The sequence below is a fragment of the Vulpes lagopus genome, chromosome 4 (genome assembly GCF_018345385.1).
Source record: "Vulpes lagopus strain Blue_001 chromosome 4, ASM1834538v1, whole genome shotgun sequence".
Classification (NCBI taxonomy): domain Eukaryota; kingdom Metazoa; phylum Chordata; class Mammalia; order Carnivora; family Canidae; genus Vulpes; species Vulpes lagopus.
The window spans coordinates 49,287,287-49,315,188 of record NC_054827.1 but is presented as its reverse complement, the minus strand read 5'-3'; the positions used below and the strand labels follow the sequence as shown (position 1 = coordinate 49,315,188).

The 27,902-nt window shown below is 39.2% G+C and overlaps 1 protein-coding gene across 1 annotated transcript in view; it reads left to right on the top strand.

The window, feature by feature from the left end:
- DGKI (diacylglycerol kinase iota) overlaps positions 1 to 27,902 on the top strand; it is a 427,088-nt gene that overhangs the window by 206,995 nt on the left and 192,191 nt on the right. Inside the window, 5 exon segments of the mRNA XM_041753541.1 lie at positions 558 to 674; positions 10,569 to 10,643; positions 11,175 to 11,273; positions 21,157 to 21,239; positions 23,088 to 23,148. Coding sequence (XP_041609475.1) covers positions 558 to 674; positions 10,569 to 10,643; positions 11,175 to 11,273; positions 21,157 to 21,239; positions 23,088 to 23,148 — 435 coding nt within the window.

Sequence of the window (27,902 nt, the reverse complement as noted above, 5' to 3'; positions counted from 1 at the left end):
AGGGTCATTGTATTTTTTAGCAGCCCCAGACAAACCCAGCAGAGGCAATTTCTTTTTTACCTCTTAGATTAAGAACTCTCTAGAAGAGACGTCTTGCTTCTTTCCCAGGCTTCCTAAACTAGAAGGACTACCTGTGCTGGATTTACATCAATGATCAGAAAAAAGAGAGGCCAGTGGGAGGACCTGCCTCTCTGCTTGCCTTCATTGCCTCCTCAGCATTATCCCATATCAAGTCCATAACAAGCGCGAGTCAAGTGCAACATCCAGGGTTGGGATCAATAGAACTCTCCGAGACCTCATTATATAAATATCCTAATAAAAGCTTGTAAAGTTTTAGCTGGCCTTGACCTACAAAATTGATTTCTTTATCAGTTTGTGAAGGGGAATGAGTTGTAAATCTGGTCTCTAAGTTCCCGGGCTGTTTGGGGAGTGATAACGAACGTGTGTCTTCAGGGTCTGCGAGTTGGGGTGAGTGCACGTGGGTGCATGTACTATTCCTTCTTGCTGCAGCAGGGGCCTTTGCCTAGGATTGTTTATTGGCCTGTTTTTCTCCTCAGTTTCACAATAAGGTGACCTGCTTCATGCTGCATCACATTGAGGAACCCTGCTCCCTGGGGGCTCATGCTGCTGTTATCGTCCCGCCCACCTGGATCATTAAGGTCAAGAAGCCTCAGGTAACTTCTGGGACCCTGGTGCTGCTGGGCCAGTGCAGAGAAAAAGGAACTGCTGCTTCTTGCTTTTCTTGCCCTCTTTTTTTGGGTTCCTAAAATCTCTGCACACTCATACCCCCAGCCCCACGCTCAGCTTCCCCAGTTCATCCCCTTAGCCCATCACATGACTGCAGTTGGGCTCTCTCATGGAACCAGCCTCCCTTTCCTTAAAGAAATCAAAGTTCCACAGCAGGAATGTTTCCTTCCCATTCATGTGCTAATGAACTCTCTTTGGGTGTCCTCCTGAGTTCATTAAATACTAGTGGCGGGTGCAGCTAATTCTGACACAACTCTCTTCTCTTCCAGCCTGGGCATCCCCAGGGAGTGAATGTGAGGGCAAACTGTGCAGGCTTCATTGTTTGGTTGAGATTACCACCACTTCCAACCTGAACGGCAGACTGTGGGTCATGACCTTCCTAAATACACAAGGCCTGCTCAGAGAGCAACACTCTTTTCTTAAGGCAAAGTAGAATTTATCCTCTTAATACCTAATCTCATTCTGTATTCAATTCTTGTTGTACATTCTGTCCTAGAGCGTCTCTGTGATATTCCAGGAAACCTTAGTGGTTTCTCAACAGGGTCACAGTCTTTGATAGCAAAATTTCTACCTTTGTCCTATACATCTTAGCCTGTGAGCTGCAAGTTACAAGATGGCATACTTGTAATGCTATGGGGGAAAGAGGATACTTCTCCTGGGGACACAGCTGCCCATAGGATGTCCTTATTGAATGTAATACCTTTAAAAGATATGGCGGTCCTACTTCATATGGTCTTCAGAATCATCCTGCAGGTTATTCTCACTGACTTTGTTTTATTTTAAAAAGTGGTGGATCAGGGAGACTGTTTTGCTTTGTGTGTTTTTACAAAAAGTTCAGCTTCTGCTGATGAGTAACATACAGTAATAATCTTTCCCAGTTACAATCCAACAAAAGCCCTTGGGAAATCCCTTCCAGAGGCAAGTGCAATATCCATGTATTAAAAAATGGGGAATTTAGACTTTTCATCTAATATTTTAGAGCCAAACGCTAAGAGCTGTTAATAAGTGAGTGGCCCAAGGTGACAGCAAGTGTAATACTGCATTTGAAATTCAAGTACCAATTTCCAACCTACTGTTAATTTAAAATCTCTAACCTTTTTACTTCTTTGATTCCCCAACTCCTAAAATTCAGTGATCTGAGTTATATATCAAATACTCAGTTAAATCAACATGTTTACACTGAAAACCTTCATGGCATTGAGAAAGCTCCTAGGCATTGGGATATAATGTATGATCCTTGTTCTGAAGAACTATATGGTTTTCCTAAGAAAAGATCAGGGAGTGTCCTGAAGGAGGTGAGTTCTGTTCTACCCCTATAAAGATGGGTGGGATTTAGATCAATGGAGAAGGGAGGAAATAGCAGGCCCGGGGAATGGCATGAGCAAGGGTGCTGTGGCCAAAATCAGACTCAGGAGGCTATGAGACTAGTTTGTACTACATGGGTGGTGATGTATTTCTGTGATATTGCTTTCAGAGGAATGGGGCAGCAGATTGTTTACTCTTAGTTCTAAGACTGATCAGTGAGTTCGGGAGCTATGCTTCTGATCCATCTGTCATAAAGTTGTCCATCAGCCTTTCACCATTTTATCCATTAAGGATTATTGCCTAAGTCTGTTATGTTAGGGGTTTCCAAGAGGTGGTTTTTGGTTGTTTGTTTTTACAATTTTTACTCTTCTTTATTTTCCTGCTGGTAATAAGGGAACTAAAAAAAATAAAGCTAATTCATAAAAAATGCTTTAATATTTATTTATCTTTATTTGTAAATTTTCAGAATAATAAGTTGGCAACTTTGCAATGTTATTAGTTGGCTAAATGTGGTGGTGGTGGTTTTTAGAGAGTATCATTATGAGTTATCAACTTACCTCATGTGATATTTAAAACATGTTTCAATCCATTGGCATCATTTTTTTTGTATTAATGTCTTTGACCAGTTGGACCCTTCTAGATGGCTCTTGTCTCCATTTTTCATGAGCCATGAGGTTTTTGATGCCTTCCTTAGTTTCAGGAATCATATCATGTTCCAGGATCATTTTAGGCATTTCCTGCCCATACCTAGAAGCAGCCATTTCTCTAAGGAATCTTGGTTACTTTTAATGATGGATGGTATTTACAGTTCACAGTCTGTTCAAAGTCCAGATAGTTTTCATCACACACCTTCTTATTGTCCTTCTGTGATTCAGGAAAGTGTAATAATAAGGAAAACTAACACTTATGGAATGCTTTTATATGTATTAGGAAATATTTTAAGGACTTTACATTCAGTATCTCATTTTGCCATCAAGTACCTATTCCCATCGGGTATCCTATTCCCACGTTGTAGCTGAGGAGAGTGAGGAATTAAAGTCAAATAAATTACCCAGAGCCATAGAATTATTAAATTGTTGAAGGTAACATTTGAACCCAGGGATTCTGATTTTGGAAACTATGCTCTTAATGGTATGTCATGCTGCCACACTGTCTTACTATAGCAAGCCTTGCCGAGGCACATATCTTTAAAAATTTTGTAGTCCCTCCTCGTCTGGGCCCCCAAAAGAAAGAATTTAATCAATAACTTAATTCTATTTGTAAGCTAGTGTACGATGAGCGTGGGGGACAATACAGTGGTGGTTAAGAGCTCTAGCTTATGAGTTCAGTGCCTAGATTCATAATCTTGCTCTGCTGCTTAGTAACTTGTATAATGTCAAAGAATTTATTTTTATTTTTTATTTTTAATCTCAAAGAATTTAAAGTCTCTGCCTTCTCATCTGCAAAGGGTAAATAATACTAGTACCTAATTATAGGGTTTTCACGAGGACTAGTGAGCTAAGAAATGAAAATGAAGCACATAGAACAGTACCTAGCTCATTGTAAAACTCAATAAATGTTAGCTCTTGTTATTTTCCTTGTGAGTACAGGATATCAAATGAAGTTCTACATCAAGAAGAAAACCTTGGGGGATCCCTGGGTGGCGCAGCGGTTTGGCGCCTGCCTTTGGCCCAGGGCGCGATCCTGGAGACCCGGGATCGAGTCCCACGTCGGGCTCCTGGTGCATGGAGCCTGCTTCTCCCTCTGCCTGTGTCTCTGCCTTTCTCTCTCTCTCTCTCTGTGACTATCATAAAATAAAAATTTAAAAAAAATCTTTAAAAAAAAGAAGAAAACCTTGGGCAGTTGTACAGAGGTCAGGAAGGACAGAAGTTATGGTTTCCTGAGCCATCTGTATTTTAATGAGAGAAGATGAGAAGAGATGGATTCTCATGGGGAAAGAGGCAGAGTAGGGGTCACAGCCTGGTGTCTGGTGTGCTCTCAAATGCACCTTGAGATGCAACTATAACTATTGTATTTTACACTGTAGTGAGATTGTGTGTTCATAGCATGATTATCCCATGGGAGAGAGTTAAGAACTATTCATTTACTGAATTGAAGAAGACCGAGTAAGCATCCACAATCAGAAAGTGGAAGGAGGAAGAGAATCCTGCAGAACAGGGAGAGACCTTATAGCACAGTTTCATTATTAAAAATGGAAAGAAAATAGGGTAGTCATCAAGGTTAAATTCTGTAGGCATTAAAAAATAACAAGGATTGAAAAAAGTCTTTGTGTTTGGCAATAGATCATTGATGACCATCAAAGCTATAGTTTTTTTTTTTTAAGATTTTAATTATTTAATCATGATTGCTAACAGAGAGAGAGAGAGAGGCAGAGGCACAGGCTGAGAGAGAAGCAGGCTTTATGCAGGGAGCCTGATGTGGGACTCCAGGTTCACGCCCTGGGCTGAAGGTGTTGCTAAACCCCTGAGCCACCAGGGCTGCCCTAAAGCTATAGTTTTTGGAGTGTGGGTGACAAGCTGTTAGTGATGGTGTTGGAAGCAGTGAGATTAGAGAGTTCATTGGAGACATTGAGAAATGCTAAAAAAAGAATTTGGAAATTAGAGAAGAACAGACAAAATGTTTTTCCTACTTGTAGAATTTATGTATATTTTTTCTGTATATTTTTGTATTCGAGGATACTGCTTAAAAACAAGAAGATATTCTTAACTGAGTGAGGTAGATGTTTAACTCCATTCACAGATGCCATTATAGGCAGTGGGATGTCCACAGATGAAACAGATGTTCACCTGATGTCCACAAAGAGTATCCTCCCTAGGTGAGAAAACTGATACAACAAACTAAACCACTGGGCAGAGAGTTTGTGGATTCTGGAAAAGGAATTCAGCCACCCATAAATTCTTAATAAAAAGAATGGTCTTGGGGTACATGGGTGGCTCAGCGGTTGAGCGTCTGCCTTTGGCTCAGGTCATGATCCCAGAACCCTGGGATCAAGTCTTGCATAGGGTTCCCCATGGCGAGCCTGCTTCTCCCTCTGCCTACATCTCTGCCTCTCTCTCTGTGTGTCTCTTATGAATAAGTAAATAAAATCTTTAAAAAAAGAGGAGTGATCTTCAGGTATCTGGAAGGTTTGCTTCTGTCATCAGTGTGCATCTTGTAGGACAGATACACACAGGGTGGTGAGAGAGAGGATGCTCCACAGGTTGGTTGAACCAGCCATGGTCTATGGGAAGCCACCCCCCCCCCCCACGGGGGGTGATAAAGATGGCTGAGATGTAGGAATGAGGTAGAAGCATGAAGTAGAAAGGATTGATTTTGGTCACAGAGATGGTTGGAAGCCAAACAGAAAGTCCTGTTGGTACTCAGTCTTGAAGGATGTGAGGGGCCACACTGGGAAGAGGGATGAAGAAGGACAACATGAGTTTAGAGAAGATACTGAGAATAGCAGTTAAGGTGGATCACTAGATAAAGTCAGCTTTGCTTTTGATGCTTATGTCTAAGAAAATGACCCAAGAGAGGAAGAAAGCCATTTGTGTGTATAACAGCCAGGAAAAGCAGGTTGTAATGAAGTGGAGTCAAACTATATATTTTACATATCTATTAAAGGATGGCTGGTTCTGAGTAGATCATCACTCTGTGACCAGCTGTGTGAAGCTTGGATGGTATGGAGAATGGGGCTGGTTTGGATGGTCTGCTGGGTTTCATCACCAAATCATTTGGAGAGAGCTAGAAAACAAAAGATGATGGAATTTAGAAGACAGTCAAGAATTAAAAGCAACCCAAATTTTAAGAATCAAGCACAAATCTGTTCATATATTTAAAGGCAAAGTTATATTTAATGTTACAGATGTCACAGTTTCTCCTCTGGACTGAAAATGTTAGAGGATAATACTTTGGATAAACAAGTTAAAGATGTTAAAATATGAGCACTTGGAGCTGTTGGAGAAAGACCCATGATATGTGAATTTTTGTGGAGTTAAATTATAGGAGACTAGAGGTGTGTGTTTTTAATAAATGACGTCATTCTGCACATAATACTTTAAAACTTGGCTTTCCTAGTTTAAAAAAATCTTGGAGAAAAATTTGTATTAATACATGTAAATTTAACTCCTTTTAAAACTGCTACATATATTCCATACTATAAATATATTACAGTTTATTTAGCCAACTCCCTATTGGTGGAGATTTATAGTCTTTTTCTTTTTTTTTAGTCAAATCACTAGTTGGATTTATTACAAAAGTTGAAGTTGCAAAATTACATGTTAAAGTTGGTGTTAACTTTTTCATCTTCTAACTTCAAAATTTGGAATTGATATTCATACCAACCTTGAAAAAAATAGTTATCACGATAAAAACTAAGCAGTTAGCAATCACAATATAGTAATATCTTGTTAAAAAGGTCACATGATGCATGACTTTTGGAATCCCAATAAAAACAAATGGAAAAAATCAACCAGCAGGAAACAAGATCAACCAGCAGGAAACAAGCATTTGAGGAAGAAAAAGTCCATTTTGCATGGAAAACTTCCTGCTCATGTATGTGTGTGTGTATATATATATATATATATATATATATATATGGTTTCTAATGGTCTCCTTATAAAAAATTCTGCAGTCAACTCCTTAGCCCATATGGGTTTCTCCATGTCAATCTCTTATTCGTTATGATCAGATAATGTGAAAATGCTGGAGACCCAGAACATGTAATAGCTATGATCAGCCATCTCTTTCAGAATTGCTCAAGCCATTTCCTTTGTTCAATTATAAAGGTTAGGCAATACTTGCTGTAATTTAACCAAATATCCCTGAGAAATAGCAAAGACTCTGTCCTTATCTTTTGGAATTAGTTTTCTTTATTTCTCTGCTTGCCTACGGAACAACTTTTGTCCTGGTGGTGCAGCTGGAGTCGGGCAGCAGGAGAATACCGTCTAATAGATGAAGTCCATGCCTCTCCTACTATCCATCAGAGTTTTGTCCCATATAGATGGGGGAAGGCTTCATTCGGCATGATGAAGTATGAGATATCTTCTCTTTAGAGCTGTTGTTATAACCTGTCCTTTGTGATCCCATAATCTGGGAAAACCCCTGAAGGGTATTAAGAGGTAATTAAGTTTTATTTACAGTTGAGTGATTTACCTGTAGGCTTTTTTCTTTTTTTTTTTTTTTTTTAACAGCCCAGGAAGGGGTCCTGACTATGAGAGAGGCTTTTGTTGATAGGATTATTTCTGTAGTAAAGTAATACTGCCCCAATACCTGGCATAGAAAAAAATTAAATAAAGTAAAACAAAAGGCCTTTATCTATTCTTAGAACTTGAACAAAAGAGTAGACACAGAATGTACGGGGGCAAATGCTGTTAGAGTCAGAAAAATGCAAAAATCCATATGAGGGTATAACATTTCACTGGATGGTGTTCAACTTGCCAAGTAAATCCTTTGTATCACTGAATTAGCTGCCCTTGATAACAGAGGTGCTTTGTTTTAGAACACAGGACAAGTATCGATGGTTTCTTGGATAATGCAACCAACAATTCTACAAAATAACTTCTTGGAATAATTTTTATGTTCTTGAAAAGCATGCTATTTTAATTCTCACAACTGACCCAGGCAGGGTGAGCAATATCTCAGATTAGCAAGACTAGCTAACTTGTCTTGTCATGGCTGAAACACAACCCAAATCTGCTTTCACATCCATCTGTTCCTCACTGGATGATGATACCTTCTAAAAGAAGTTCTGTGTTGAGACCAAGATACATATTTACACTTGAACAGAAGGAAGCCTTGGGGATTTTGAGGTGTGCTGTGAAATCCCATACTGCTTATCTTTTGCTATTTGACTATCCATAGGGCTGTAAGCTTCCTCAGAGTTCACATAGAAGCATCCAGGTACTGTAAGTCAATCGCTGTGCTTCATCTGGGCTCCCTTCTTGTTCTGTGAGATGAAGACCTCAAGTGCATTTGGCTCCATGAGGCTCAGAAGCATTCATATTTGCTATATCTGTGTGAGAAAGGCCATTGTTGTATGTATGTTCCCTATTAGAGTGGAGTTCTTTGCCTGCTCTGTTTTCAGACATGAAGCCTTCTTTTGATGTGTTTTCTAACTGTTTCCCAAACATGCTTGATCTGCAGAATCCCTTGAAGAACTGTGATTTCTGTGATCAGGCAAGTTTAGGGAGTGATCTTAGTCTGATCCATTAGACTTTTCTCATAGCGCTTATTTATTGAGTCCTGCCAAGAACCAAGTCCTATAGCGTGTTCCTGAAAGCACGTGGCTCCCTGCATTGCTCTTGGCAATAAATGAACTAAAACAACAAAGAAGTTAGGAGACAAGAATTCATTTCTGAAAGATCCTTTCCAAAATCAGGAAAGATCAGTAAGTGTTGTGAATTATAATATTGATTCATTTCAACAATGATTTGAGTGCATACTATGTGCCAGGCATTTGTGCTCAATGCTGGGGATATACAGCTGTGAACGAGGCAACTAACATTTATGGAAGTGCTTATCATGGGACGATACCAAGCTAACTGCTTCACATACCTTTTCCCGTTTTAACTTCACAACTGTCCTGGGAGGTAGGTATTATCACCTTCGTTTTAAAATTAAGGAATCATTATTTCAAAAGCTTGACTGACGTGGCCAAGGTCATAGATCTCGTAACTGGAAGACCCAGAATTACCACCCGTTGTGTCAGATTCCGCAGCTCACACTCTTTATCCCATTGAAATTATGCTTTAATCCAGTAGGTATGTCCCCTCACTTTTCCCTTTTACTTTAGAGGTTCCCAACTCTGGCTACACACTACAGTTGCCTGGGGAACTTTTCAAAAGTATCTTTGCCTCGGCCTTACTCCAAACAAAGAATATTTGGGGGGGTCCACATCAGCATTTTTAAAAGAACTCTGGGTGAGGCCAATGTGCAGTGATTGGTTGAGAACCATTCGATATCATTAATTGCCCTCCTAATAGTTTCTAGCATTCTTCTTGGGACTGATTCATTGTTTACAGTTTCCAGGTAGTTCTTCCCTTTTAAACAAAGTAGTTAACACGTAGGAAATACTTTAGTAATGCAAACGTTTCCTCAAAGTGGAACATGGTAGTAGATCAATTTAAAGAGGAATTCAGAAACTTGGAGTTCTTTATGTAGGACAAGTGTAGTCTACAGTGAGTGGTAAGAAATAACCTGGGGCCTAGAGCACCCATGAACTTCTGGATCTCTCTTTTCTGGTGAGACTCAGAACCTGAAAACTCTTTTAATCTGATGGAGGAAGAAAACTTCCTTCATCCTTGATGAGTACCAGCTACAGAGCAACATATTTTTTTATGGTCCAAATGAAAGTAAAAAAAAAAATGTAGTTTCAATTTTGCTAATTTGAATGTGTTAATATCTGTACTCTAGACTAAGGTTTATTTTGAATGCGGTAAGAAAAAAATACCCAGGAACCTAAGAATAGATATCTAAGTTTCTTGAAGCTGTTTGAAAATCTTTATCTGCTTGGGCAATGCATGTGTATATATGCTTATATAAACTTTTAAGTTAAGAATTCTGTGTTTCAGGCATTCAACAGTTTGCTAACCATCTATGGTATGATAGTAACATCTTGCCTTTGTGAAGATGGCAATCTAATTAATTATTGACTCTCCACTAATTAAACCAGTGAGTTGTGACTGTCCCCTAAGAGAGGTTCTTCTCAAAGCATCTGTATCATATATTAAGAGTAAATGGTTAGTTGAAGTAATCACAAGGTTGGGGCCCATAACATTCCTAGAAAGAGAAAAATGGGGAAACTAAACTTGGGGTCACTGTATTCCACAAGTTGGAGGCACTTCTATGAGAAGAATAAATCAAGGCTACCAGGGGAGGGAAGACTTTTTAAATCAATAGGTCTTTAGAGAAAGAGAGCAATGATTGCCACTCTACTAATATTAAAAGTAACTTCAGGTGAGCCTTATCTCTGCATTTTAAAACTTCGCCATCAGGGCTGATAGGATAGTTGGATCATAATGTTCCACTAGGGTTGAGCCACTTTATGACTATTACTAGAAAGGTCATTACCAAAAAAAGGTAAACAGAGAAAAAAAAGAAAAAAGAAAAACATGAAAAATGGCCTCCTTTTTTACATTTCCACATAGGTGATCTCCATACCAGGAGATGAACTTGAACTTGGTTGGGCGGGAGACGGACCTGGTTGGGCGGGAGACTGGAGCCCCTCAGAGAATTTGGGATTCTTCCATTTTTACTGGGAGGGTTGGCAGGTATAACATGTGTTGTTATGTGAGTCCATGAGAGCCTCCAGGGTTCTAACTCCCTGCCTCTCCGTGTGGTGGGGAGTCAGTCGCTCACTCTGAAGCACTCGACTGGTTTCTGTCTGTGGCTTACCCATGAACAGTGGCTTGGAAGTGTCAAAGCATGAGAAGCATGCAGTGGAACAGCATGTGCTGCCTTCATCTCCTACATGGTTCTGCATGGGAGGTTCGTGGGCCGTCTGCTTAGAGCTCAGGAGTTTCTTTCTTTCCCTACAGAACTCATTGAAGGCTTCAAATCGGAAGAAGAAGAGAACAAGCTTTAAAAGAAAAGCCAGTAAAAGAGGAACTGAAGTAAGTGTTTCAGGACAATGTCCCAGTAAACTATATTCTCCTTACTATAACCACCTCTGTCCATTGTGATCTGGCCCAAGCTTCTTTTTCTGATAAATTTTCTACTCCACTTCCCTCCTTCACTATACTTTTATGAACCACACTGGAATTCTTTTCTATTTCCAAAAAAAAAAATGTGTGTATGTGTAACCTTCTGCTACTTCAGAATCAGAGCATTTGTACTTGTCCGTGGAAGTACTGTCCCCAAAACGATGAAGAACTAACATTTCTAGAATGCTCAAGAGCATACAGAATAACACCAAAAGCATGGCTCATTCTCTAGGGCAAATTATAGCTTGAGATCCTTTCTTCTAAGCTTTATATGGACTATCTTGTTAAGAGTAAGCCATGTGACGTAAGATGTAACTTTTTTACTTGGAGACATCAAGGGTTATTGGTGGTGTGGGGGTGCTGGTAGTTGCTTCCATTGCTTTTGGGCTACCTGTCCAAGTCATGGATGGATGTCTCAATAGTGTTGCTTTCTTCCTTTAGCAGGAAAACAAAGGTCGTCCTTTTGTGATAAAACCTATCTCTTCTCCTCTCATGAAACCCTTGCTTGTGTTTGTGAACCCCAAGAGTGGAGGCAACCAGGTGAGTCATTTTTCATGATTTTAACTTGGAATCTCAATGCTTTCTTGAAAACAGTTCCCAGCACCAACTACCTAGGACTCCAAGTGTTGGAAGAAAACCAATTTCCCAGGGACAGGGTTATTGTTATAGGGCATAGCCTTATACATTGCAGGGTTATGCAAAATCTAGAGGTCTTATGTTTATCTCTCAGCTTCCAAGTAAGATTATACCAGAGGCCCTCTAAAAACCTGTTGACATTTTCCTTACAAAATTTTAAAAAAGGTCATTCCAAAATCTCTTAATTAATATGTTTCAGGGTTTCTCAACTCTTACTGTTAGGAAGCTCTTTATGGACTTTGTTGCTTCCCCTTTTAAGTTAGACTTCTGTCCCTATCGAGAGGAAAGCGAGAACAATGGCTCATCATTGCCAATGATCATTAACAACAAACACCACCAAAGCTATCAAAAATATCACCTTCTAAAGGTTTCATTTGGTCCTTGCCCAAATCGTGTAGCATAATTAATCACTACCTCATTTGAGGAGGAAGAAATGCCTAAGAAGTATAATTCATTAATTAAGTATAATGACCTACCCAAAGTGACACAACTCTCTAAGGACAGACTTTGTTCTAGAATCTAGCTCTTTGTCTCCTCATATGCTTCTCTTTCTACTCTGAGGCTCATTACCAGTACTCTTATTTGGCTTTGATTTTCTCTATCTTCATGTGAGAATGAATGATAAGATATTTTATATGTCCTCTAAGTGCACATTTTACATTTAGAGGTGAGATTCCTTGAAGTTCACACTTAACAACTAACGATCTGAAACTGCATACTTAACCCCATATAGGGAGGGGAGCCATATAACTAGGAATGATATTCTTACTACTAAGGATACTGGGCATTTTCCAGAATGGACTAATTATAATAAAGCTTCTCCTAAGAGAGCCTGTGATTTATTATTTTTATTTTATTTTATTTTTAAAGATTTTATTTATTCATGAGAGATACAGAGAGAGAGGCAGAGACACAGGCAGAGGGAGAAGCAGACATGGGACTCGATCCCAGGTCTCCAGGAGCCCGACGTGGGACTCGATCCCAGGTCTCCAGGATCACACCCTGAGCTGAAGGCAGCGCTAAACTGCTGAGCCACCCGGGATGCCCCCAAGAGCTTATGATTTAAAGAAAATATTATTTCTCCATTTCTTTATTTCCTTTAAAATTCTTGATAACTTGCTGTGTTAAAAATCTTTAACATGGTAGAAAACAGGGAAAAGAAATGTGTTGTTAGCAGATAATCTATTTTCAGCATCCTGCTTTTTTAAAAAGCCAGTGAGTGATGATTTTCATATTGTAATGATGATGATCCTAAGGTTTTTACTGGAGGAGCTTTTCAGGAGTGAGGTTCAGTGTGCCCTGAACCATACTCACTTTCTAGGTCTAGCCTCCATATGGCCCTAAGAGGGTCAGGAGTATGTTTGGGGACCACGGAACAGAGCAAAGATAATGCAATGGAGTCCATGATTTTGACCACTTGAATATCATATGCTAATTCCCAATATATTTTATTATGAAAGTCATTCTAGAGGATGCACTCATCAAATCATAAGCCTTTTTCCTAGGGCATTTAGAAACTTGTAGGTTTTAGGAGCAGATAGTCTAGTAAAGATAGAGCCTATTTTTGTTGGAATCTCTGTGTAAATTAGTAATGCCAGGGTCTGCAGAGATGATCTGATGTTATTTCCTATTTCACTAAATAGAAAACAAGAAAGTTTAAGTAAATTTTCTAAGGACATTTTGATAATGATACCCAAGGGGCAAATGTGAAAAATAATTCAAGCAACATTAACTATATGTGAGTTTTAAATTGAGTGGATCAGACTGTGCGTGCTCTGAAATTTCAGAGGCAAGTAGTGCCTTGGGGGAGGTACAAAAGTGGTGTCATGGCAGTGGGTAAATTGAAGATGGACACTACTTAGAGTTATGCAGAGAAAGAAGGTTGGAACAGCACCACTTTTCTTCTCCTGTTCATCCTTTAAGGATTGGAACCATTTCTCAAAATTAATCACCCTGTCCAGGGCCGTAGTCCCATAGCCCTTGGTACAAATCCGTATTTTGTGAATTGCAACATAAGTACTCTGTGTGTGTCCTGCTAAGATACAGACTCCATTATGCCTGGGGTTGCACCTTTCAACCCGTGGTTTCTAGTATGTGGGATATGGAAATGAACAAAGAATTGTATAATAGGCAATTGGGATTTTACAGCAGATTATCTGGACGGTGGCTTTGTTACTGCTGAGAATTCAGGAAAGGAAAAAATTATTTTGGAAAAGAAATTGAGGTGTGTTCAAGGAACTGTAAGTGACCATGAGATATTCAAATAAGAAATGCCCAGTTATTAGAGACAGAGGACTTAAATGATTGGCTCTCATTTTATGCATTTTGGTTTGCAAGATTACTTCTAGACTAGGATTCTCAGAAGTATGACTAACCAAATCAAGATGGATATTTTATAACTCTACATTTCTATATACTTTCTTTATAAAAGAGAATACTAAGCCTAATAAATGAAGGGCATTGCTTCTAAGCACAGTGTGAAATGTTGAGAGTGCTTTATTTTTTTTTAATATTTTATTTATTTATCCATGAGAGACACGGGGAGAGAGAGAGAGGCAGAGACACAGGCAGAGAGAGAAGCAGGCTCCATGCAGGAAGCCTGACGTGGGACTTGATCCCAGGTCTCCAGGATCACACCCTGGGGTGAAGGCCTCGCTAAACCACTGAACCACCTGGGCTGCCCCAGAGGGCTTTAAAGACATCCGAATACCTATGTATGCTTGCAATCATTCCATCTGATCTCCATCTTCAATCTTGGGAAGGCACAGCTTGATTCCCAGGGAAGGGTTGTGGTCATAGATAATCTAATTTCCACCTTTTCCTGTGCTGTGGTTGTCCTATGTCTTTAACATTGCAAAGAAGGTTGGATTCTGTGTGATGGGGGAGTCAGAAGGTGAATTGGCTCCTTTGAATCTTGTTTTCTTCATAATCTTGCACCCTGCCCGAACTTCAACCTTTTTTGAGACTAAAAGTTCAAAGGAGAACTAAGGATGGCAGTAAAAACTGGGCAAGTGAACCCCCCAGGAAGGTGGCTTTGAGAATCTTCTTTTCTTTTCTTTTCTTTTCTTTTCTTTTCTTTTCTTTTCTTTTCTTTTCTTTTCTTTTCTTTTCTTTTCTTTTTTCTTTTCTTTTTCTTTTCTTTTTTTTCTTTCTTTTTTTTCTTTTCTTTTCTTTTCTTTTCTTTTCTTTTCTTTTCTTTTCTTTTCTTTTCTTTCTTTTTTCTTTTTTTTCCTTTCCTTTCCTTTCCTTTCCTTTCCTTTCCTTTCCTTTCCTTTCCTTTCCTTTCCTTTCCTTTCCTTTCCTTCTCTTCTCTTCTCTTCTCTTCTCTTCTCTTCTCTTCTCTTCTCTTCTCTTTTTTTTAAAATATTTTATTTATTCATGAGACACACATACACACACACATACACAGAGAGAGAGAGAGAGAGATGCAGAGACACAGGCAGAGAGAGAAGCAGGCTCCATGCAGGGAGTCCAATGTGGGACTCCTATCCCGATCCCGGGTCTCCAGTATCAGGCCCTGGGCTGAAGGCAGCACTAAACTGCTGAGCCACGAGCCCGAGAATCTGCTTTTTTCTTTTTTTTTTAATTAATTTTTATTGGTGTTCAATTTACCAACATACAGAAAAACACCCAGTGCTCATCCCGTCAAGTGTCCACCTCAGTGCCCGTCACCCATTCACCCCCACCCCCCGCCCTCCTCCCCCCTTCCACCACCCTAGTTCGTTTCCCCGAGTTAGGAGTCTTTATGTTCTGTCTCCCTTCCTGATATTTCCCAACATTTCTTCTCCCTTCCTTTATATTCCCTTTCACTATTATTTATATTCCCCAAATGAATGAGAATCTGCTTTTTTAACAAGCTCCCAGCTGACTGTTGTTGCAACTCCGAGACCACACTCTGACTGAGTAGCTAGGGCTTCCTAGAAATACATCACCACTGTTGTTGTTCAGTTCTGGTTTTTGCCTTTTAATGACTGATTTATTTTGCTTATCTCTGTAGATACAGAGCACTCCCTCTTTGAAGCCTAGGCTTCAAACCTTTATTTAAACTTGCCTGGGCGTCTCTTAAGTAAATAACTAGACTATATCGCCATCTTCTGGCAAGAAAAATACCTTTTTTTTTTAAGCACTCTAGTGTGTGCAGAAATTTTCCAACACTTTGCAGATATATATTGAGATGAACACATTTGGGACTGATGCTATGTATTTTTTTTAAACAATAATTTGTTTTAAGCAGTTGTTTCACAATAATTGTCTCTGTTTTTTTCTATCCCTTAAGGTGGAGGTGATAGTGGGTATCTTGAAAGTTTTAGAGGTTGGCAGTGCTGTTGTTGTTGGGATCTGGGAACTGGAATCATGGACCACAAGGTCAACTTCAAGTGTGTCCTCCTGTGGAGAAGACGTAAGATCTGGGAGATAAAGTTTGCACCAGCACAGTCCCCTCTTCTGTGTTTGAAAACCTGAGGACTGGAGAGATAGGCACCCTCCTTTATATTTTATCTCCACTCTAACTTCAGAACTTAGTATTTGTATTGGACATCCCTGACTCCTTAGCATCTTTCTCTCTGAGTCTTATAGACACTTCTGATATCTCTTGATGTTTTTCCTGCTTTCACATGATCTCTCCTGGAGGCTCCCTCTCAGGACTACATTTTTAGTGTCTTAGATTATATGTTTGGGGTTAAGCAGGTGCTCTGACCACTAGAGTGATTCTACCTTGAGGTCCTGACAGTTGGGGGGGGTCCCAGGCTCTGGATCCTCACACTATTCATCGTGAAATCCCATTGTTGAGGGGTGGCATGTGTTAGATTAGATTTCCAGGGATCTTATCAGTAGATGATAAGAGGAAGGCAGTGTCCAATTTGTGGGTAGGCTCATGCTGAGTCCACCACCATCACACATCTATGCACCATCACACCAGGGCTGCTCCTCCTAAGTCACGGACAAGTCAACCAAGGTGGAAGAAGGAGACAAAAGTCAATAATCTCAAATGTCTGAGTCCCCAAACTTCCTAAATACTTGACTGAACAGCCACAATGATTTTCTGTGATGTTCAACCTGGTGATAAATCGAGAATCATGACGTTTGGATAAAATTTTAGGCCCCTGATGCTTAGAATGGGCTAGGAGGAGGGCAGAAGGATATCAGTAGATGATCACATGTGTCAAAAAATCTAAGCTCAAGATCTTGTCAAACCAGCCTCAAGAGATGGAATCAAAACAACCAAATGATAAGTCTGTGGAAAGTCCCTTTTCCCAGTTATAATACTGGTGGAAGTGTGGGGGTACCTGTTTTACTCCACTGAGACTGCTCTAACTGAACACCACAGACTAGGTGGTTTAGTAAGAAGAATTTATTTCTTATAGTTCTGGGGGCTGGGGAGGCCACAATCAGGGCAACGCAGATATGGTAGCCGGTCAGGTTCCACTTCCTGGTTCTCACAGGGCTGACCTCTCACTGTGTCCTCTTGGTGTGTCTTCACATGGAAGAAATGATGAGGGAGCTCTTTGGGTTCCCTTTTATAAGGGCACTAATCTACTCATGAGGGCTCCACTTCCCCAACGTCCCATCTCCTTTGACGGGTCAAGGACCTGCCCAACTGTCCAGCTTCTTAGTTGATAGCCAGACTAATACATCAAAATGTCAGTCTGGCTCCCCTGATTAAGACATCTCAATTACTCTTATTCCCTATAAAATGGAAGCCAAACCCTTTAGTACCTCTGCAACTCGGGTAGCTTCGTCTCCCCTGCTTCTGCCTCATAGTTCAGAACAGAATGTCAGAATGTCCTCCTCCCATGTCTTGCTGTTTTGCATGTGTTGTGCCTTCACCTTTCTCTTCTCCACGTGTAAAGAAATGGCTGACTTCACTCATCTTTCAAGAAACAGTTCAGATGTCATATATAGGGTGCCTTCATCTAATCCCAAAATTTGGGCTTAGAGTGTCTCCTCTGGCCACTCCTACTTCTCAGTATTCTCAGTATGTATTTCCACTATCACATTGACCATCTTTAGCAGGCTAATTTATTTTTCATTTGGCTCTTTCTGAGTTTCCTGAGTGTACACATGTACACAGAGTAGGAGCCTGGTATGTGTTTTTTAAGTTAATTAGGTATTCCTTTGGGGTTGTTTGAAGCCAGTTTAAAGTAATTATTTCTTCATCCCTTCCTTTCACTAGCTTTTCTTTTCTTCAGGACTTTCACATCAGCTTTTGCCATGACCTAGATAATACCTCTGTTACATAAACCAAGGCTTGCTTCATAACCTACCAAAATGTTTCAGGCTATACAAGAGTTATAAGCCTTCAGTGAAGATAGATGAGCCATTTGAGCTGATTCATTCTTAATTGACTTGACTCTCCATACCTCCAAGTCATTATCATATTTTCTTTCATGAATAATGCATAAAACTTCCTCTAGAGAGCAGGATCTTCCTGTTTTGTCCATCTCTCTCTCTTCCCGCCCAAAACAATGTCTGGAACCTGGTAGGTGAGTAGATGAATCTCCTTTATTTCTCTCTAGAACAATCTACCGGTTTTCTGGGAAGTTGTTTTCTCCTGTCCCGGCCTATTTCCCAAAACCTGGAGCCAGAAAGAACCTATTCATCACTCCACAGGAATACCCAATCTCACAATATCTTAACAGGTTCTTTAGTCAATGTGTATGAGAACCCTCCCAAGAGTGTGCTAGAATTGACCAGCAAGCTATTTTTTCTTTTTAACTTAGAGAAAAGTATAACACTCTTGCAGAGAAGTTGCAGCTTTTTTTTTTTTTAAGACTAAAGGAAAATAAGCAAACCAAAAGCCCTGAGTAACCTATATTTGAGGTTTACAGAGGCCCAAGGCTAAAAGTTATAGCTCATGGCCTTGCTCTTCCTTTCCTGCTCACCTGCCATATGACCTTAAAATGAAAGCAAATGAAGATTCTCTGTTCTATGCTCTCAGCCATTGTGTCTTTCTTTCCCCCTAAGTCTTGATGAACCCTAAGGCAATTTTATGTCTTTTGTCTTCATAGTCCTGTGGATTAACATAGTGGCTCTTTACTGACCACAGAGGGAGTGAAAGCAAGGAGGAAAGGCAAGTGTATGAAAGGAGGCAGGGAGGGAGAAAGAGCAGGAAGAAACAAACTGGCACAATAACCTACAAAAAAAAATTATAGCTTTTGCATTTGGCCTGTAGCTTGTGCACAACTATGAGCATGTTTGGGATGCATTAGTGAATGGCAGTTGTGTTAATGTCCAAGTAGGTTTAATCCAGTCGGTGAGAAAGAAATTACTCTTTTCCTGGTGAAATTTCTCAAGCCATTCAGTTCTATTGAATAAATTACCTAAGCCCTAAAGTAGTTCATCCTAGAGGTCACAGCAGAGGTAATAGAATTGACTTCAATGTGTCAGGCCTTTTTCTTTCTCCACCCACCATGCTGGATTTAAAACAGTGCGGTGTTTTTCAGGCCCCTACACTTTGATAACACACATACTTTAGAAATACTACTTTTAAAAGAAATAATTCTATCATCTCTGAATAAAAACTCTGACACGGTTGACATGTCTGGCCATGCACATTACACCTGCACAGCTCCGAGGGCATCCTTCTAATGGGTTGTGGTGTCAGCAGAGCCTCCTGGAAATGTGCCTGCCTTAACTCCCCTTCCTCGAAGGGATAAATGTAGATAATTAGAATGTCCCAGGAATCACAAACTTAAAATGAGCAAAAACAAAATTTTGTGGTCACTCAAACCTTTTGGAGAAATTTCAGTTTAACAAAAAACACCTCTAAGGACCCCTCGGTGGCTCAGTGGTTAAGCCTCTGCCTTCAGCTCAGGTTATAATCCTGGGATGGAGTCCAGCATTGGGCTCCCCACAGGGAGCCTGCTTCTCCCTCTGCCTGTGTCTCTGCCTCTCTCTCTGTGTTTTTCGTGAATAAAAAATCTTAAAAAAAAAGAAAGAAAAACTACCTCTAAATGCTTTTTATTTTATTTTTGTAAGGTGTTCATTACCTGGCATTGTATGCATAATAGAAGCTGAAATTGAGACGAGCGCTGTGCCATGGCCAGAAGTGGAAAGGAATAATTAACATTAACCATTCATATTGCTCTAGGAATTTAGAACTGGAAATTAATTTTCTAGCAAGTCAGTGGGAAATTTTTTATAAATTGGTCATTAAAATGACTCTGGTGTTACCGATTAAACATAAAAGATTACTTGAGAAAATCCCCAACTGACTTGGTTGCAAGGCCCAGTATGGGAAGAGAGAGAAGGATCCAGTTGTTACTAGTATTATGTATCCAAATCTATGTCTGCATTTTATAGGAAGCAAAATATGTCATTTGGTGAAATTGAAGGATTAGTTGTAATAAGTAAGGATAGAATGTTATTCCTAAATTTATAGCAAGCACATGATAAAGCAGAACTTTTAAATTATAGGTTTGGATGAAATGTGGAACAAAAGACCTGCATTGGCCCCTGTAACAACTGGCATAACAATGTGATAATTACAAGCTACACTTTAGCCCTCACGCCCTCAAGTGCAATTTACTGAATAGATTAACAAGGAGCAACAAAGAAAGAGACTAACCTTTACAAAGGCCTATTTTGCGCCACATACTGTGTTAGATCCATAACTATTACTGATTCATTTAATTCTCATTATCTTCTGGAAAGTGGATGTTGCCCTCCTATTTAATATGCTGGATTTCTGCAGGATTATAAATACTCACAATCACCTAATGAGAACACCCAAGTTATTACTGACTCAAATACCATGCTGTTTCTGCTATCCTAGAATGACTCTCAGATAAGGCATAGTAGGTGAACAAACTTGGGAATATTTTCATGAAGAACAATCATAATAGCTAACAAAGGAACTCTAATTATAAGGAACAAGAACTGCCCAACTAATCAAATGCTGTTTGCTGTGGTTGATAATGACCAAAAAGGGGTACCCTACACAGTTTTAAAGCTGTTTTGATGCTGCTTAATGAAATGATCCCTCTTTCATTTTTTCTTTGCTCAATTCACTGTGAAGAAATGATCTCCAGGACTGCCTTGCGTTTTTTTTCCATGATGGCCGGTCCTGCAAATGCCAATTAGAAATTACTTAAAAAATTCTAAAAATGTTCATGTGAGAACTGTTTGACTTAGAGACATGGACATTGAAACATGTCCAAGTAAACTATTACTAGGAAAGTTGTGTGTGTCTGTGTGTGTGTGTGTGTGTGTGTGTGTGTGTACACACACTAAATAATGAGGAGCCTGTGAGACTTTTGCTTCAGTTAAATTATTTCAATAAAATCATACTTAGCTCACACTATGTTCATATTATGCAAAGATAAAAGTAATCTTAATAATGAGGTAAAAATGGATGTTAAATCACATGGATTGGCTAATAACTTCCCTACATGGATTTTCACGTTGGGTGATGGTAAAAATCGGTAGATACTGTTCAGTAAGCACTTAATTGAGTGCCAAGCACTGTGATGTGCTCCCAAACATTATTGTGTTTAATCCTTGCAACAAGTCTGTGAGCTAGGCATTCTTGTCTCCACATTAAAGAGAAGGAGGTTGAGTTTTACTGATATTGAAGAACCTGGCCAGAATTACACAGGTTGGACCGAAGCCTCATCTGGATATTCAACATGTATATAGTTGGCCAAAGCCATGACTTTGACTACTTCTCTATGCTATTTATAATTAGGTGGTATTTTAGAGAAGATGATTTATTTTTATTTTTTAAATGAGCAGCAAATATTTGGAAATCTCTTCCTACTGTCTTTTTATTATTATTTTTTTCTTACAGGGAACCAAAGTCCTGCAGATGTTCATGTGGTACCTGAATCCTCGGCAGGTCTTTGATCTTTCTCAGGAAGGGCCAAAAGATGCGTAAGTCTGGAAATAAACCCCCCATGGTCCATATTGGTTTAGGCAAAGAGAAGGACTTCTGCAGCAAAGCCAAGCTTCACTATTAGATTCCCTCGTGAAATATTTTCTGACCATCCCTCGTTGACTTTCTCCCCTGCAATCATCTCCCTTAAAGCTTCATCTGATGTTTCTCCTCCTACTCTTCACTGGGCTAATTTCCTTCAAACCCAGCTACTCAGTTATCAACTCCAGGTGTACTTCTAGTGTGTTTGCGGCTCATGGACATGGTCTGTAGATTATTTACAAGTCTGCCTTGAGAAAAGGTTTGTCATTTTCCTATCTATACAAGTGTAACTTTGGAGGTGTACATTAGACTCTAAGTATATCTTTGGAGAGTGGCCATAATTGCTTATGAATATGTTTGTGTGTGTGTGTGTGTGTCTGTGTCCGTTTGAGACAGATTAATTGAATCTGCCTACGATTCCACATCACAATGGGAAGACATTTTATTTTCTGCTCAATCCCTTTTCTGAGCTTCTCAGACATTTCATGGTCTTTGTTAGAAATGTTGAAAATCAAGTTTAGATGTCGGTGACATGTATCCCTTATCTTTCCTTTGGTGGTGGTGGTGCTGTACATGGTAACAAAGAGCAGAGCTGTTTCTGCTACTGTCTGATTCCCTTTTTAAAACCCATGTATTACGATAGTTTGGATGTCATCTGATAAATATTAGAACTTAAGTGGTACTAATTATTTTTAAATAAGTAATGATATTGCAGGCAAAGTAACCAGTTCAGATAATTTCTAGAGAAATAATATTCCTGTATGAAATGGATAAATCATATATTTTAAATATTCAGGAGAACATTAAATATAAAAATTACTTTCTGCTGTCATTCTTTTAATCTATAAACTTTTTTGCCACTAGAGTTCGCTATAAAACTTCTAGATTTTTTTTTTCTGTATTTGAATGGACTAAGGCAAATCTGCTACCCCAGCTTTGGCCCTTTTAGATGCTTTTCTTGAAATCTTATGACTTTGGTTAGACTTAGGCAGAGGCTTCATAGATCATCATAAAGAATGTGGCCAGATAGGAGATATTTCTAGGAAAAAACAGTTCATTTAAAAGGTGATGTTTTCTACAACAGAGGTTCTAACAGCTTCACTTAAGTAAATGTTTTAGCAGGGGTGGTATAATTTTATTTTCTCAAGAGCCAACATGAAAAATGATCCATTTTAAAGTAGACTAATGTTAAATACAGAAAAACCAGTAAATCTTCCCCTTTTTGAGCTGGGGAGTTTAAATTTGTTTTTGAGTGTTAGTGAATGAATGGAGAGAGAGCTAGAATTGTAGGTGTGGTAGTAATGCTAGTGGGTATCCTCCTATCACCCTGTTTTTCTGAAATGACTTGGTGGAATTAAGAGTGTAAAGAACATATTTGAAAAAATAATCCAGGAAAAGCTGACAAAATATAAAGAGGAGACATATAACGACTACTGACCATCGATTAATGATGATTTTCTTTGAGAAAGGTAGAAGGGGTATGATGGGAAAAAGAAAAGGAAGTCAAAACTAATTAAGAAAATAATGTGAGTTGATGTATTAATAGGAATTGTGGGAAATAAAGCTCTGAAATCCCATTCCAATGTCAGCCATTTAAAAATTATTTTTGCTGCCAACCTCTGATGCAGTTGTTGGGGCCCATCCCCTTGTGATGACTTAGTAACTAGTTATGATAACATCATTATCCTCATGATTATACAATTTCCCCGGTGGACATCCCCTTCTCCTTTTTTGCCCTGTGTTTTCTCTCTGCGATGGCTGATGATGTACTCTTTTGTTTACTTCATGTTCTTTTTCCTCTACAGGCTTGAGTTATATAGGAAAGTACCAAATCTGCGAATTCTGGCCTGTGGAGGGGATGGAACGGTAGGTCCTTGAATTAGAATTAAGCTCTCTTCCCTATTTCTTCCATCTTTCTTTTGTTTTCTTTATTCATTCCCACCTCTTTCCAATCCCCTAAAACATAGGTCTCTGTCATGTGAATCCTAGCTTGAAGAAGGGATGTGGTTATTGACCTAATGGATTCATACTTGGTCTTCCTAAATTATATCTTACTCCCTCAGCTCTACTGTATCCCTTCCTGTCCTATAAGGTAAAGATGTGGTCAGATTATTAGGATGAAAGTTACAGATGACTAAATTCTTAAAAAAAAAAACAACAACAACACCAAATACTTCATTTCCTTTGGTTCTTAATAATGGGTTGCAATTGGGGCACCTGGGTGGCTCAGTCAGTTAAGCATCTGCCTTCAGTTTAGTCATGATCCCAGGGTCCTGGGATTGAGCCCGGAGTTGGGCTCCCTGCTCAGTGGGGAGCCTGTTTCTCCTCCTCTCTGCTCGTGCTATCTTTCGCTAACTCTGTCTCTGTCTCTCAAATTAATTAATTAATTAATCTTTAAAAAATAATTGTTCACAATTATGAAATAAAAGTATATGGAAAAAATTATTGTATTTGTTCTTTTATTAGTGAAGACAAAACTTAGAATGCTGACATTGGTTTGCCTTAAAGATCATTGATTGGTCTCCTTTGTATTCATTTTTTAAGAAAAGATGGAATTGGGCTGAAGTTTAATATCATGGGTATATTTTCCTCTATTTGTCTCATCTGTTTCTCCATTTACTCTCTACTTATGTTGGTATATTTAGCAAAGGCAAAGAATTGAGATCCATGACATTTAGACTCTGTTGTCAGGTGTCTTTTTCTTCTGTATTTGGAGGTTGCTCCCATAGGATCTGGAGTTTTATTATGAACTATCTTTGGCTTTTCTCTAATCTCCCTAATTAGAATGCTTTATTCTCAAAGGTAGCATCAAAATCTTTTAACTATCTCTCATAGCACTTAATGCAGCATTGGATACACATTAAATGCCAATAAATGCAACTGGAAAAAAAATAGAACAGTGTTTCCTGGTCCCTTACGTTACTCCATGAAGATGAAAATATTTTTCAGTTGGGAAAATAGTGTTTACCATTTGTCAAAATTCACAATACACATTATTAGCTTATAAAATTCATGATAAAATCATACAACTGAGAAGCCAAACCTGTTTCACTTTATTTAATCCAGTGTTTTCCAAAACTATTTGACCATGGAATTTTTTCTACCACAATACCAATTAAAGTTCAATCAGTTGCAGTGTTCTAGGAAAATATCCTAAGGGATAGGCTGGTTTGGAATTTTCCCAACTTTTTTAGTAGAATTATATCCAAGCAAATCCTCTAGGGATATATGTGTATTTAATATCTATCTATCTATCTATCTATCTATATCTATCTATCTATAATCTATCATCTATCTATAGTGTGTGTATTTGTGTACATATATAAATATATTAAATATATATTAGTATATTTGTTATGTTTAGCATACACACACAGAATGTTCCTCTTAGCTCAGCTCTCCCCAGAAAGTTATCTTAAAATGTAAGCTTATTGTGACCATTTACTACGGTTCTTTTCCTTAAGTTAGAATCCCCTTGTCTTCCTATATGACTTTAGCATTTGCTCCCATCTTTTCTCCATCTCAGTGATAGCAGCAGAGAAGTTGGAGATTTGCCTGCTGTCCTGAATTCATAGTTTTTATCCTTTCTTAACCCAAGTGGCTATGACTTCAAATGCACATCCACCTCCTATTCCATCTCTATCTACGTCTTGGACTTCAGCAGTGATGGAGTGCCACGCCTTCCAAATTTCTCCCATCATCACGGAGCCCTCTGGCAGCTGGCTCTCACTTCTCCTTTCTTCTCCCTTTCCTATACTCAGTGGGCACATATAGGAAGCACATTCTAGGTTTTGTGGTTTTGAGGCATTCTCTGCAAGTAGAGACATATTTGAAAACCTGGAGGTTTTTTTAAAAATTTTTATTTATTTTATTGAAGTTCAATTTGCCAACATATAGCATATCACCCAGTGCTCATCCCATCAAGTGCCCCCCTCAGTGCCCATCACCCAATCACCCCAACCCCCACACCACCTCCCTTTCCACTATCCCTTGTTCAGAAAACCTGGAGTTTTAAAGCCTTAAGGACAAAGAGAAGAGAGCCGAGTCCAGACACTTGTGACAGGCCTGTGATTAGGGAGTCAGGGCCAAAGTTCAAAAGGCAAATGAAAAGACAGAAGTAGAAAGGACCACTTGTAGTCTAGTCTGTCAAGAAAAAAACAAAAACAAAATACAAAGGAGTTTCAAGAAAGAGGCAGTGGTTATATCTTGAGGGAGAGTCCGGAGAATTATCATTGATTTTGAAGACTAGTAGGTAACTAGTGGTTTTTAAGAAAACCATTTCAATGGCGTGTTTGGTACAAAACCCAGAATGACGAACGAGTGAGACATGATAGATTGCTAATGAATCCTAAAGACCAGATCCAATTATAGTGTTGAATATCTGTGAATACGCCCTGGTGCCATTAATAACACCTTTTTGACATGAAGACTACCTAGTTCTCCTACTTAGCCTGTCTTTTCTAGCATCCTTTCTTTAAATATACCATAATTAATAGGTACTCTACCAGGCTAGATATTACTCTTCTTTTATGTTCTAGGTAGTTTTTCCTCTTAGGGACTGTGTCTATGTTCCTGGCTTCGATTTTCACATCCTTCCACACAACTTGCGAATATACTAGACATTTATATTCAGGTCCCTCACAACAGGCATGCCTAAAAAGGAAAGTTGTAGATTTACCCTAGAGTTGGTGCATATTTTGTACTAATTATTTTCTCAATAGTAACCCTCTGTGATTTAATCACTCAGAATCAAGACTTTGCTTATCTTGTACCTTATATAAAACCAGGTTTTATTTTATTTTGCTTTACATGGTTAAAATGGATATTTTGCGAAAGATGCCTGGAGTTTATGAAATGTTTTTCTGGGTAAGTGATCGATATTTTTAATCTCATTAGTTTAGGATATGAAACTTTTAATTTTGAGTAGGGGCAGAGTTTCTGTAAAGGCGAGACCTCCTGATGGATTTATGAAGAAAGCTTGCTGGCTTGAGGCAAGTGAAGACGAATTCCTGAGAGTGCCAAGTAGACATTTGACATGAGGCATTCAGCCTTTACTCAGCGAGCATGTCTATCACCGTAGAAGCTGTCAGAATTCTGTCTGTATAGTGACAAGGTTCCAGGCAGAATCAGGAATGGGATTTTTTTTTTGACTGATTAGGAGGAGGATATATTAACCCTTAACTGCACTAGTTTGTGCACGGAGTATTATTTCACATATAGATGTCTCACGTTAATTTGGAAACAAGTTCATTGGCTTCACTGCCAAAGTTCCGCGTCGCTCTGCCTCCTTGCACCTCTAAATAACCCATCCTCCAGCACTGCACTTGGAGCCAGAAGAGTTGGTTGGGTGCCTATATTTCTCTGATTTTCAGCAGGTTCCTCACCCTTCTTTGAGACCTTCTATATTTGCACAGGGGTACATCTGTATCGCTAAGGGTCTTCATAGTGTTAGCATTGTAACAGTACAAACCTTTGCTGTTCAGGAGACCCACAATACAAACCACATTTTTAAGTTTTCTAAGTCACTTAAAGTCAGAGGCAGATGAAATTAATTTTATAATATATTTCATTTAACCTAATATATCTAAAATGTTATCATTTCAACATGCAATCATAGAAAAACCACTGACGAGATAGCTTATGTTCAATTTCTACTGTCTTCAAAAATCCAGTGTATATTTTTACTTATAACAGCACCTCCAGTTTGTATGGGGGCACATTCCAGTGCTCAGCTGCCACACGTGACCCACGGATGCTACAGTGGACAGTGCAGATGTGGTCTCTTTGTAACCAGTTAGTGTAATCCCAAGGCTGTCACATAGTTGCGGGTATTGGATGGGCTTGTCTCATCTTTGATCTCTAGGCTGAAAGAAAACTCCCCTAGCTCAAGAATAAGCTCAGACCTTCAGGTTTATAAACTAGGTTGTTTTTTTTTTTTGTTTTTTTTGTTTTGTCATGTGGTGAATTTATATTCTTTCCCTTCCTTGGCCACATCTCTACCCATCTAGCTCCCCATAACTGTCCCCATAGCTGCTTAAATATTGAAGGGCATATGAACCCAAGACCCTAGAGGCACACATACCCACTCACCCCCCACCCCCCCTGCTGGTTCCTTAAGGTATAAGGTGATCCCTACCTATTTGGCTCCTGGCCTTGATAACTGGGTGGGATCCGCCTTTAACCATGTTCACGTCTTTCCAAAGGCCTAGAGTTAAACTATTTAGCCATCCACTTCATGCTTATTTCCTGATCACTTGGCTTCCCTAGATGAGGATCCACCCCAAACAGTAGGTGCCTCCATGCCCTGACTTACTACAGCCACCGCAGGGTGGCAGGCACATCATTCCAAGCCCCTTTCCTCCCAAAGCCTCAGTTTATCTCTGTCTCTCCACCTCCATCTCTCTCATCTTCTATCTTGATTTCTTTAGGGCTGACTGTAAACGTTTCTTGGAACGCATGGTGACTTGTAAACTACTAGATACGAACGTAAATTAAAAATATCAAAGGGAAGAACCATCGTGTACATGTTAGAAAGGGACACCCAGGCAGTAAATGCTATCTTGACCTTTCAGTTCAGAAATGCTGGCCTTTTCTTTTGATTTCTCAATATGCACATCCTT